The sequence below is a fragment of the Calonectris borealis genome, chromosome 7, assembly GCF_964195595.1.
Source record: "Calonectris borealis chromosome 7, bCalBor7.hap1.2, whole genome shotgun sequence".
Lineage (NCBI taxonomy): Eukaryota > Metazoa > Chordata > Aves > Procellariiformes > Procellariidae > Calonectris > Calonectris borealis.
Genome location: NC_134318.1, coordinates 3,845,435 through 3,857,529, shown reverse-complemented (window position 1 = coordinate 3,857,529; position 12,095 = coordinate 3,845,435). Strand labels below are relative to the sequence as shown.

General features: G+C 54.1%; 1 protein-coding gene across 1 annotated transcript; it reads right to left on the bottom strand.

Moving 5' to 3' along the window:
* Positions 1-5,187: 5,187 nt before the first annotated feature.
* Positions 5,188-7,313, bottom strand: DKK1 (dickkopf Wnt signaling pathway inhibitor 1). Its single transcript, XM_075155410.1, has 4 exons — positions 7,122-7,313; positions 6,838-6,994; positions 6,620-6,730; positions 5,188-6,219 (listed from the first exon to the last, which is right to left on the bottom strand). The coding sequence occupies exons 1-4, from the start codon at positions 7,311-7,313 to the stop codon at positions 5,969-5,971; spliced, it is 711 nt and encodes a 236-aa protein (XP_075011511.1). The 3' UTR covers positions 5,188-5,968.
* Positions 7,314-12,095: the final 4,782 nt, after the last annotated feature.

Here is a 12,095-nt window from a genome sequence, read left to right as displayed (position 1 = left end):
TTAAAAAACAAAAGAAAAAGGTAAGCAGAGCTGTAAAGCACAAGTCCCAGCACCCATCCTTCTGCAATGTCATCACCTCCTTCCACCACCATCACCACCACCTATTTGTTCCCATGGCTTGCTCCCCAGTTATTTCAAAGGAGGGGAAAACCTTTCTTTTCTCCCGCAGCAGCAGCAGCTTCATCCCTTTGGTGAGGCTCCTCACCAAGCTCTTTGCAATCAGCTGGACCACCTTCCTCTACCTCACTTTCTCATGCAAAACTCACGCTGACTCCTTGCCCGCTCCGCAATGTCCCTCCATTCACCTACAGCCGCTTCTCTTCAACTCACCCAACCGCTCACATCTGGGATTTGGAGAGGTGGGGGACACCCCTGCCAGATGCTCGGTGGGGGGAAGGCTTTACATCCCATTGTGGCCCAGCCACCGCCCCCCCCACCCTCCCCAGCCAACCCTTTCATCGGGCTCTGCCCATTTGCATGCTGATGGACTGATTACTCACTTAAATCACCTGCTAATGGGTCCCCTCCCTCACTCAGAGGTAGATTAGAAGCTCTGCCCAGAAGTGCCCTCCTTAAGGAGCTCAGTTATCCTCACCCCCCTCTTAAGGTGTTAATTAGGGACACAAGTCAGGCTCTGGGGGGGGGCGGGGGGGGAAGAGGGGAGGAAAAAAAAAAAGGGGGGAAAAAAAAGGGAGAAAAAAAGGGGGGGGAAAAAAGGGGGGGAAAAAGCTATTTAAGAAAAAAAAACTAGTAATGAACATCGCTTAGGAGGAGCAGGGGTGTCGTGTATTTGTTTGGAGAAGCGCAAGGCATGGAGGAAACCATACCCTTAACGCTCTGCAAGGGGCGGTGAGGAGCTGGGCCACCTGGACGCTCCGCTTCCCACCCCAGGGGAGATCAGGGTTTGCTTCCCCGAGCCCTCAGCTGAAAGACCCACCATCCAGAGCAGCTTAAGCAGGTGGGTTGACTCCCCACAGGAAAAACCCAGCCCCAAACAGAAGGGAAAACAACCCCCAACCCCCCCCCCCAAAGCTTTCTGTATTGCCTTACACCCATAAAGGTTTTCACCTGCTCTCTCTGCTCAGGGCTTTCATCTTTCTGAGCCAAAATGTGCAGTTTTCTGTGTCAGGAGAGGTGGAAAAAAGGAACTTTGCTCATCTTGGTGCCTGTGGGTGGATTTAAGGGCTTTTGTAACCCTTTCTTGCACTCTAGGAGCGTAGAGAGGGGTCTCGTTCCTCAGTGTTTTTAATGGCGCCTAAGTGTTTTTAACGGCATGGTTTTAAATGCGATGTGAAGATTGGGGGAAGCAAGAGGAGCGTGAGCATCTATTTTAAAGCTTTGTTTAAAAAAAAAAAAGGGATATTTCTTGTGCTATAACTTGTGAAACTAGTTTCTGAAAGAACTTAGGAAGGAAATCAGAAGAAAATAGTATTTGCCTCCCCGAAAACCCATTTCACCACAAATCACAGTAAAAACCGTGCCGTGTCCCATCCGCCCCACTTCTTCCTTGTAGGATTAATGCCTTTCTGCCAATATTGTCACCGGGTGCAGCAGAGAGCGGCTTTCTGATGATGCTTCTGTGAAAGCATCTCCTCGAAATCCGTATCCACAGCGCAGAAAAATCATCTCGGGAAAACCATAGCAGAGCTGGAAGAGCGATTCAATTTTCTCATCAAATCATCGAAGCCGCCTGCGTTGATACCGCCAGCGTCACCTCAGGGCTGGGGTAGGGCTGTGGGCTTCTGGGTTGTTGCTTTATTATTTCGAGCCGGGTGCTGCAGAGATGCAAGGTGCATAGCACCTTTTTTTTTTCCCCCCCAAAAAAAAAAAAAAATCAGACAAACTAATAGCAAATTAGCCCATAAATGGATATTGAAGGGAATAAGACCTTTTAAACCTGTAATACTGCAATTGTAGCTGTCGGGAGAGTAGGTGAAGGAGTGCAGAGACCGCTCCGGCCCCCGCAGACCCCTGTTCCACGGCGGGGGCTCAGACCCCCCCCCTCCGGTTACGTTCTGCTTTTCTCTTCTGCCCTCCTCTAGACCCTTGAAAGGTAAAACTCTGGAGGGGGGATCAGCAGCTCCTTTCCCAGGCCTCCACTCACCTGGGCAAAACAGGGATGAGCAGGGCAATACCCCCATGCTCTGCATATAAAATAGATCCCTATTTTATAGCAGGGACCACGGGATCGTGCTTATTTATGCTCTGCTGGGGCTGAAGCCCCCCCTTCCACCAGCTGTGCATGATATAGGATTTAATTTGAAGGAGAAATGAAGGGGAAGGGTTATATATGCAGAAGGCTGTAAAGCTGTGCTGCCAGCAACCAGTCATTAGGGGAGGCTGCTTTACAATGCTTTGGGTTTTCATTGTTATAAATAACAATATTTAACTTTATAGAGCTTTATTGGTAGCTCTTCCAGCCCTATAACCAGGAACAGCGAGCACATAAGAGGTGCTAAGCCTCCTCGTCCACCAAAATCTGTTTCTCTTTGCTTAGAATAAGCTTTTTTTCCTGTCTTTTTGGGGGGGAATAGTTTCATTAGAGAGGCGACAGGTGGGGGAAGCGCATCCTGAGATGCCTTTTAGGACGGGTGTCACTGGATTGCGTGACATGTGCTGAATATTTCTCCGTATCTTCTCTCTTTGGACTGGAGCATGAGATCCAGATCTGGACACACCAGCCAGTTCAAACTTAGGGGCTTGTCACATCCCATTTTTTTCCAGGTCTGATTACTACACGTTCAAATTCCTATACGCTTTTTTTTTTGTTGTTGTTGCATGTGTTAATTCAGGCATTTCTAAAATATGGAGCATCCTCCAGTGGGGAGATGGATACAGGAGGGACCGTGGTGATGCTGCCTATTTATTCCTCGGGGCATCCCGATGCTCCCACCCATCTTCCCTTTATCCACATCTCTGAGTTGCTGTTGGCACTAAATGAATATTTTGACTTCTCGGGCTGCCGAAGCCGTAACGGGTTCAGGCCCTGGGGGCTGAACGATGCGTGGCGACAGGGAAGACTGAAAATCTCTCCCTTCAAGAAATAATTTTTTAAGTCTTAACAGACATGGGTCATGTTATTTTTTTTTTCTAAGGGATGTTACTAAATCCAATTTCTTGGTGCTCTACTTGAAGAACAGACCCCGAAAGGTCAAATGGGGCAGAAATGGGAAGCGATCCTGACTGCTTGCTGAGATGTGGTAAGAGGAAGGGGGGGGGGAAATAAACCACCACAAAACCATTGCTTTTGTGAAATCTATGAAACTAATTATTCTGGAGACCTGCCCTGTTAGCACCCATCCTGCTGGCGAGGGGCGACGGGCCACCGGAGGTGGATGCAACCTGCGCTTCAGAGGTCCCTTGCGACTTGCGTCCGACACTCAGTGCTGGCCTGAGCTGCTCCTCTTGCCTAAAAAGGACCGCTAAAAATGCTCTTTTTTTTTTCCAGACTGAGCAAGTGAAGAAAATCAAGGCATAAGCAGCATGAAGTAATTTTTGGTTAATGTGAGGACAAGGACAGAGATGGCCAAACTGCCTGAAACAAAAGAGGATGAAGAACAGGGTACTAACGATGACAAGAAATGGTACCCAAGGTTTTTCAGACCAAAATAATCACTTCATTAAGGTATCTGACGTGCCGAAGAGGCTGAGTGTCACCGCGAGGCCATCCTGGTGCTAAAATGTATCTGCGAGGATGGAGCTGGGTGTGACGGTGCTGAGGTCCACGTCCACCCGAGAGTGCAAGGTTTGATTTAACGTGATTCTGAACCAAAAAATGCGCCGTGAGCGTATTTTTCCCTGCCTTCAAAGGTGTCGAAGCTGGTCTACCTGGGAAGGGGAGAGTGCTGCAACTCTATGGAGAAAAAAACCTAAACCTAATGAAACTATTTTATATGTACTAGGGATAAAACATGCCACTGTTCATGTCAGAGCTGAACTCATCTAAATAGATACTGATGCTTTTATTCATAGCCAGGTACCTTCTTTGCTCCAGGGCCATTAACTATTGCTGGGCATAATTATTATTATTAAGTATGTTATGAAATAGTAATTTTTTTAAAAAGTATCTATTTTTAAAAAGTATTTTAAAATGTGTATTTTTAAACAATTTTGGAAGCCTTGCACAATGATTAAAGCACTAAACTCAAGCCTTGGAGTCACGAACTCTTTCAGCGGGCTGCTTCAAACCCCAGCTCATGCTGCAACTCCAGTAAAAAACTGTTCCCGAGCGCAGACCCGGGACGGTGAGGCTTAAACACGTGCCACCCAGCAATGCCGCCGCGCGACGTCGCTGCGACCTGCGGATCACCGTGTAGCTTACGGCATCCACAGCTCCGGCCGCAGTCGCTCTGGCCATAGCAGCCTTCCTCGGTTGCTGCGAATAGTTTGATGGGGACAAACGCCCCGGTGCGTTTAGGTGGTTTAAGGAGCATCAGTGTTTTACCCTCTGCTTTGGGGCAGCTTTGGTTGTTTTCAGCCTGCCCAGATGCCACCCAGCCCCAGCCGCTGGAGGAAAGACAGGGATGACCCCTCGCCCGTGCAAGAGGAAGGCTCTTTTTTAATCATTTCCCTCTACGTGGGGCTGCGTGCTCCCTCCTCTGCATTTTGTGTAGCTGTGGGCTTGGTTCAGCACCAGCTGGTACTTGCGGACTCCTGCGAGAGCTGAAGTTTGGGTTCACATTCAGTAATCCCACGTACCAGTGCAGTCCCCGAGGTCCCTAAATAGGCGGCGTTAATGCTAGAGGCACCAAACGCTAGCGATCAGGTTGCATTTTAAAACAAGGTGTGGCATCGCGGGAGCATCCCTGCAAACGGGACACGGTGCCCTCAGAGCCACCCAGGGATGCGCTGCTTTGCAGTCAGATTTGGGCTTCAGGTCCAAAGCACTTTTGGGGTTGTACAGGGAAGACTCTGGCATGGTTTTGCAACCCGAACGCCTTCCCCAGACGGCAGGGAGGCCGAAGGCAGCCTGCCAGGTAGTCGCAGGACAGAGTTGCGCTGTCGTGGCCCCCCCGTGCGTTGCATGGCGTGGCCCCTACTCTCGTTCCATGCGCATTTACAACCACTTGCAATAGGTGGACTGTATTAGAAGCTAAAGGGGGTGGGGAAAAAAAATGCGTGCTTGCAGTTTTCCCTCCCTCCAAGCCATCCCGAAAGGGAGCAAACTCATAGTAACAGGCTGCAAAGTGAAGTGAAAAATAAGTCTTTATTGTGCACGGAGCAAAGATTGCACTGATGGAGCGCTCGAGATCACTGTGCTCCTCAGCACCCGTCCTGTGGTCGGCCACGCACCGTGGTCCAGCACAGCCCCTCCGGTGACCCTTCGCTCCCTCCTCGCCCCGTGGAAAAATCAGGCAGGAGGGTGTTTCCCTGCCGCCTGCCCTTCCCAGAGCCCCGGCCGTGGTGCCCATCCTTGGCCCCGCATCCAGCGGCCAGAGGGTATCGGTGGCTACCACGGCACACCGTAATGCCTAAAAAGCAGCTGAATAAATAGCGACAACCAAACGGCCTTTCCTGTAGGGTGCCGGCAATGAGCCACCCCACTCCCCCCTCTCTCTTTGGGCATTTCCCCCCCCCACCCCGGGGCGCATCTCCCCTCCCGTGGGGCAGGGAGGGACCATGGCAGGGACGCGCAGGCAGGGAACGCGCAGGCGTCTCGGGCTGATTTTAAAGAACGGTTTATTCGCTCGCAAACATATGGTCGCATCCCTTTGACCTAGATTTAAAAACCCAGTGTGTACAAAGTCACAGTCACGGCTTGAAGAGCACAAGGCAGCACCCTCGGAGGAAAAAAAAAAAAGTCATTAAAAGTCCCGGCGTTATGTACAGCTAAGTGCCAGCTCGAGTATTCACAACACAGTAACGTACTGCAATTAGTCGCTTAAAAGTAGTTCCCTTGAGAAACAACCTTCCGCTCCGGCGGGGCCGGAGTCCGTCCCATCCTGTCCGTCCGTCCATCCGGCGATGCTCAGTGCCGCTGACAGGTGTGCAGGCGGGAGGCGTCGGCGGGGCCGTGCTCTCGCTGGAGGCGGCACGCCAGCCCCTCGGCGCACTGGCACCGCTGGAAGATCTCCAGGCCGTGGGTGCCTTTCCGCCGGTGCCGGGTACACACCTGCCCTTCCCGCAGCACCGGCTTGCAGATTTTGGACCAGAAGTGACGGGCGCAGCACAGCCCGGCCGCGCAGTCCGATGAACGCAGGCAGAAGTCCCCTTCATCACCTGCGCGGGGACAGCGCGACACGTGCTCAGCCTGGGATGCTCCCACGGGGGATGGTGGGGCAGGTGGGTATCCCCCACGGGGAAGAGTGGGGCAGGGTGGGCATCCTGGACTGACCCTCGGGGAAGAGTGGGGCAGGGTGGGCATCCTGGACCGACCCCACTGGGGACAGCGGGGCAGCGTGGGCATCCTGGACCCACCCCCTGGGGACAGCAGGGCAGCGTGGGCATCCCAGACTGACCCCACAGGGGACAGCGAGGCAGGGTGGGCATCCCAGACTGACCCCACAGGGGACAGCGAGGCAGGGTGGGCGTCCCAGACCGACCCCACAGGGGACAGTGGAGCAGCGTGAGCAGCCACCCACGGGGGACAGTGGAGTCACGATGCTGGGGACCCCCTTACCTTTGACAGTGGGGAGCCAGGCAGGAGCGGGCGTCCGTCGGGGCAGCACCTCGGTGCCGATCTCATCCAGCTCGGCAGCTCCGTGGGGAGGCTCCGGAGGGGTGCAGAGCCCTGCAGAAGGCAGCAGGACGGCTGTCAGCCACGGGTGGGACCCCGACACCCCCTCCGCGGACACTCCCAGGGTGTCCCCCTCCTCCCCAGGCCCTGCCGCCCCTCACCGTTGCTGCAGGTCGTGCCGGGGCAGCACATGGCGTCGCGCAGGCAGCGCTTGCGGCGTCTCCGGCAGGCGAGGCAGAGCGGGGCACCCCCGCCGCGGGCCGCCCCCCCGCAAAACTCCTCGGGGCCGCAGTCCTCGTCCTCGGCGCAGGGGAAAGGCTGGAGGGAGGGGGCAGAAAGGAGGCGGAGGGGGTCAGCGGGGCCGCCACCCCCATCCCCGGTGTGTGCCCCCCCCGTCCCCGATGTCCCCCCCCCCGCCCCATCCCCGGTGCATCCCCGCTCCTACCTGCCGGGTGGCGGCCGGCGGCGGCTTGTTGCTGCCGTCGAAGGGGGCGGCGGGGGCGGCGCTGGCCTCGGCCGCCCCCCCCGGGGGGGGTCCCTTGATGGCGTTGGAGCTGAGGCCGCCGCCGGGCGCCGCCGCCCGCCCCGCCGGGGCCGCGCAGCTCAGCGCCGCCAGCAGCGCCACCAGCCCCCGCATCGTCGTCCCGTCCCGTCCCGTCCCGTCCCCTCCCGGCCCCGCGTCCCCGCTGGTGTCCCTTCGGCTCCGCAGCTCCCGCGGCCCCCGAGCAGCAGCTACCTGCGCTGCCCGCCGCCGCCTTTATACCCCCGGGGGCTGCCTCCTGCGCCCGCCCCCTCGGGGAGGAGGGCACGGCGGATGGGATTTCAAAGGGCCCCCGGGGGGTTGTGCCGATGAGCCCCCAAAACCATCCACCCCCCACCCCCCCACCCCGCCCCGAGGGCTCCGTCATTGGCCGCCGGCCCGGGAGGGGGTTTCGCAACGGCGAGGGCAGACGGCCCCCGCTCCCTGGTATAACACCCCTCCCCGGCGTACCCCCCCCGCTCCCCGGCATACCCTCCCCGGCATACCCTCCTCCTCCCCGGCATACCCCCCCTCCCCGGCGTACCCCCCCCCGGTCCCTGGCCAGATGCTCCGCACGCCCCGCCGCCGCCGCTGTCTCCAGCCGGGCGCGCCGCCTCGCTCGACGGGGGGGTCGGGGAAAGGGGCGGGGGGGGGGGCTCACCCCATGCAACCCCCCCACAGTGGCTGGGAGCCGCGGTGGGGTGCACAGAGCACCCCCCCCCGGTGGCAGAGTCGGTGCTTTGGTCTCCTATAAGTCTGCGCCCCCCTCCCTCCCCCGCGCCCTTCCTGGCGCCAGCGCAGCTTTGCAGGAAGGGAGGGGGCCGCTCCGCACCCCCCGGCCCGGGGGGGTGTGTGTGGGGGGGACGAGACACGGGGGGGCCTGAGCCCCGGCCCGCGCCCCCTCGTCGGTGTCCGTCGCCCCCCCGCCCCGCTCCTGCCCGCGCACTCCCCTGACCCCAGCCCGGGGGTGGGGGGGGGCAGCATTGGTGGGGGGAGCGCCGGGGTCCTTTGATGCGGGGAGATCAAAGGGGTCTTCCCCCCCCCGCTCCCCCCCGCCCCGGTCCCCGCACCGGCGCCCTCGGGGCGCCGCGGCCCCCCCCGACCCCCCCCCCGGGGCAGCGCGGCGCGGCCGGCACCACGGCGCCCCCTGGCGGCCGCGGCGGGGCAGGTTGAGCGAGCGCAGCAGCGACCCCCGAGTCACTAAACCGCTTTTTTTCTCACGATGCTAACGCTCTTCTTTTTTTTTTTTTTTTTTTTCCTTTTTTTTAAGCCGGGTTTAAAAGAAAATACAGGCAAAAAGCCCGAACACCGCAGCGCTGCCCGAGCCCACCGTAAATATCAATTCCCGTAAGGGTGGGCGATGTCAGACGTCGGCCGTTAAGACCCCAGCAGCGCTCACCCACCTCCACGCCACGGGCACGGCCGTCGCTCGGCGGGGAGCTGCTATCAGGTATTTCAGGCCCCAAGAGGCTCAAGCCGGGCTAATAATTGGCTGGGAAAGTTTCGGCGAGCACCTAACGCAGGTGCTGGCGGAAGCGCTGCCGCTGAGTCAGCGGCCGGCAGACATCCCCGCCACAGCCAGGCGAACCGGGGCCTTGCTATTTTTAGCCTGGAAGAATGAGGGCCACACCTTGCCCCGAAATCCCTGTATTCCCCTTGCAGTTTCAGGTGAGGGCCACGTCACCCTGGGCTTTTTATTGTATTAGTAACTCGTATCTGTGATTGCTGCATCCTGCAAAATCATTTTGTGACGTTTCCCGGTTCCTGCTTAGGCAGTTACCGAATTTATTTCCCTCCCGAGAGGATGTTTTCTTGCTCCTTGTCCCAGTTTTTACCTGTCTCTGTGTCCACATAGCACTGAAGTACACCCTAAACCTTGACCTTGCTGAGATTTAAAGATGACAGTTTGTGGAGAAGAATTCTGGAATCGGGAGTTTCGGATAGGACTTTGGCAATACAAAACCATAAACAAAAAAGGGGGAGATGTGGAGAAGAATTAAGAGGTGGCCTAATGCGTACCAGCTGATTCAAGAACAGAAACAGGTGAAGGGAATTGTGAGCAGACATGTGATCGTTGCTGGAAGGAAGATATAAGAGGGGCAATGGAGAGAGAGATGGTAGGGCTGCCCTGTTATGATAAAGGCTGTACCTATCAGTTGCAACAACAGTTGTGTCACACGGGGTTTGAGCAGTTTCCCAGGGACGGACTGAAATCCATCGGGACAGGCAGAGTCTCAGCACCCTGAACGCTGCATCGTCCAGAGGCGATGTCCTCGCGACATCCCAGGGCTGCGCTGCCATTAACCGTCGCCACCTCTTGGCATTTCCCGTAAGGGACAGCGGTGACAAGAACACCATCGTTTTTTGACATGGGTGTTGTTTGCAGTCACGTCCCACCTAGGGATGACGCAACTCGTGTTGGAAATACGGTCCCTTCCCAGCTGCGTGCCCTGGACGCGCTTGTATTGGCAGCAATCAAAATATAAAGTGAGTAAACATGCTGCAGATGTGCTTGGTGCTTAGTACGTTCACAGAATAATTTGGGTTGGAAGCCAGCTGTGGGGGACCCCCTGCCTCGGACCCCTTTGGCCGGGCTGCTCGGGGCGATGCCGATGCTCAAATAAGCACTAAAGTATAATAACTGTGGCCATTCGCCTCTGCATCCTGCAGAAAATCTGCATCGCGGTACTAATCTCTATACATTTTGTACCATACGTTTTGTTTGGTTCTCTCTTACTGCGTATCATCGTAAATGAGAATAAAACCCCCAATTTAATCGCTGACCAGAAGAACTCTCCCAAACTTGGCTTCTGCTGCGGAAGAAAGCCATCGACAAGCCTTTCAAAAGTAATTATTTTTATTTCAACTCTATAAAGTATACAACAGGCACTCGGCAATTACAGCTGCAGGGAAGATACAGAGCAAAACAAAAGCGGTTAAAGTTTATGAAAAAAAGTTCTTAAATCTACATCAAAAGAGTGCAACCGGCCGACGACCGGTGGATGACCGACATTTTTCCAACAAACAAAACCTCTTTTGTGTAAGAAGAAAACTGGAGAAAAGAAGAATATAAAACAAAGGGCCAGCGTAAAAACAGCGTAAGCTGGGACTCGGGACGATAGGCAACTCCAAACGAGAATTTCCCCTTTTGCCGATAAAGCCCTAAAACCGCCCAAGTCTCGGCGTCACGCCTGGTTTACGCAGCCGGGGAGCTGTGGAGGACGAGGACTCGCCTCCGCGGCGGGTTGCATATCGGAGGAGTCGGGGGGGGGGGTGTGGGAAAAGCACGGATCCTGTTTTGTTGAGTGGTGCAAACGAGCTACGCCTTCGCGTCGGGGGTTTCAGGTCAAAAACCCCACAGGTCGCGTTGCACACCGAGTCGCTCATCGTTTTTTTTTTTTCCGGGCGGGAGATTTCTACCGGGCTTTGTGTAAGACGGGAGGTTGGCGCTGGACGGCACGATGGGTTGAATCTGCACAGCTTAGCAAAACAGGAATACCTGTCTACGGACTGATAGGATGTCATATATTAATTTGACCCGCACATAACATTTATACATTTCACAGAAATGACTCTGTATCTCATTAACAGATACACAGCTCTGGTACATTGAACAGAAATAAGAGAACGACTTCATCATTTCTGTAATTCGTCAATATTCTATAATAAAGGCTTAGAAATCGGTAGCAGAAAGAACTGTAAAACGCAGCAAGCTAAGAAAGGACGACGTTTTGAGGTGTGTTTGTCTTTGTCATGCAGCATAACACCAAATTTGTAAATTTTTTTTTTTTTTTAATAGGATGCCATGGATTTAAGGCACTTGCAACAATGCCAGATAGCTAGTCATGTTCTAAAACTATGGGACAGATGAGTTAACAGTACAGTTGACATAAAGTTTAATAATACTGACAATTATGACATTAATTCAAGTCTACCTTGACCTAAAAACATTACATTACAAATAAGAAAATGAAGTAATAATGCCATGGAACTCTAACAGAAAAAAGTTATATGTGTACCACAAAATATCAACACGAAAATACCTATTTACATAAATATTCGCTTGTGGTCCTGTTGTTAAATAAGAGTTTGCTATGGATAATGCAGCACTGTGAGAAGCTACGGATCGTCTGTGTCTTAACGACACCAATCTTAATAAACTCGTTTTAAATACGGGAGCCGATTTCCCCTTGCGTAAATACGCCGTCGTCCCATATATTAGAAAAGGAGACAAAGAAGAAAGGACACTAAGTGGAAACACAGAGGCAATCCGTTGTGAATATATATATATATATATATATAAAATGCAACTCAAATATATTACTTATAAATGAAGGCGATTATCATATACATATGCTAAGTACGTTGTTTAAAGTATGCTTAGGAAAGGTGATGAAAGTCGAGTGAGGTGTTTGATACCAAAATAAACTTATAGGCGGTACAGCGCACGCCGCAGCACGCTGCAGGTATTAATTACCGTGCGTGGCAGGAGGAAAAAGGGACCGGAAAAAGAAAAATAACTCATCAGCCCATTTTAAAACCTTCTTCCCGTAACGTTTTCGGGTTGCCACCCAAAATTGTCATGATGCTCTTTCCTCTCGGCAACCCCTTGACTGACAACTGCATCTCAGCTACTGAGTATCATCATTTTGGGACAAACTCCTCTCCACGTTCTTCTATAGAAAGTTGCCAAACGCAACAAGTTTTCTCCTCCAACGTCGCCGCATCCGTCAAGTGAAAAACGAGGGGGATGCGAGTAAAGAATTCGGCTTTTAGGCAGCAGCCTGTTTGCTAAGATGCCTAGTGATTATTTTAGCCCTAGTATTCAGCATTGGCTTTCAGCGTCTTCCGTCCCTCGGAGAAGGGCTGAAAAGCAAGCCTGTATTTGCCCTATACGAG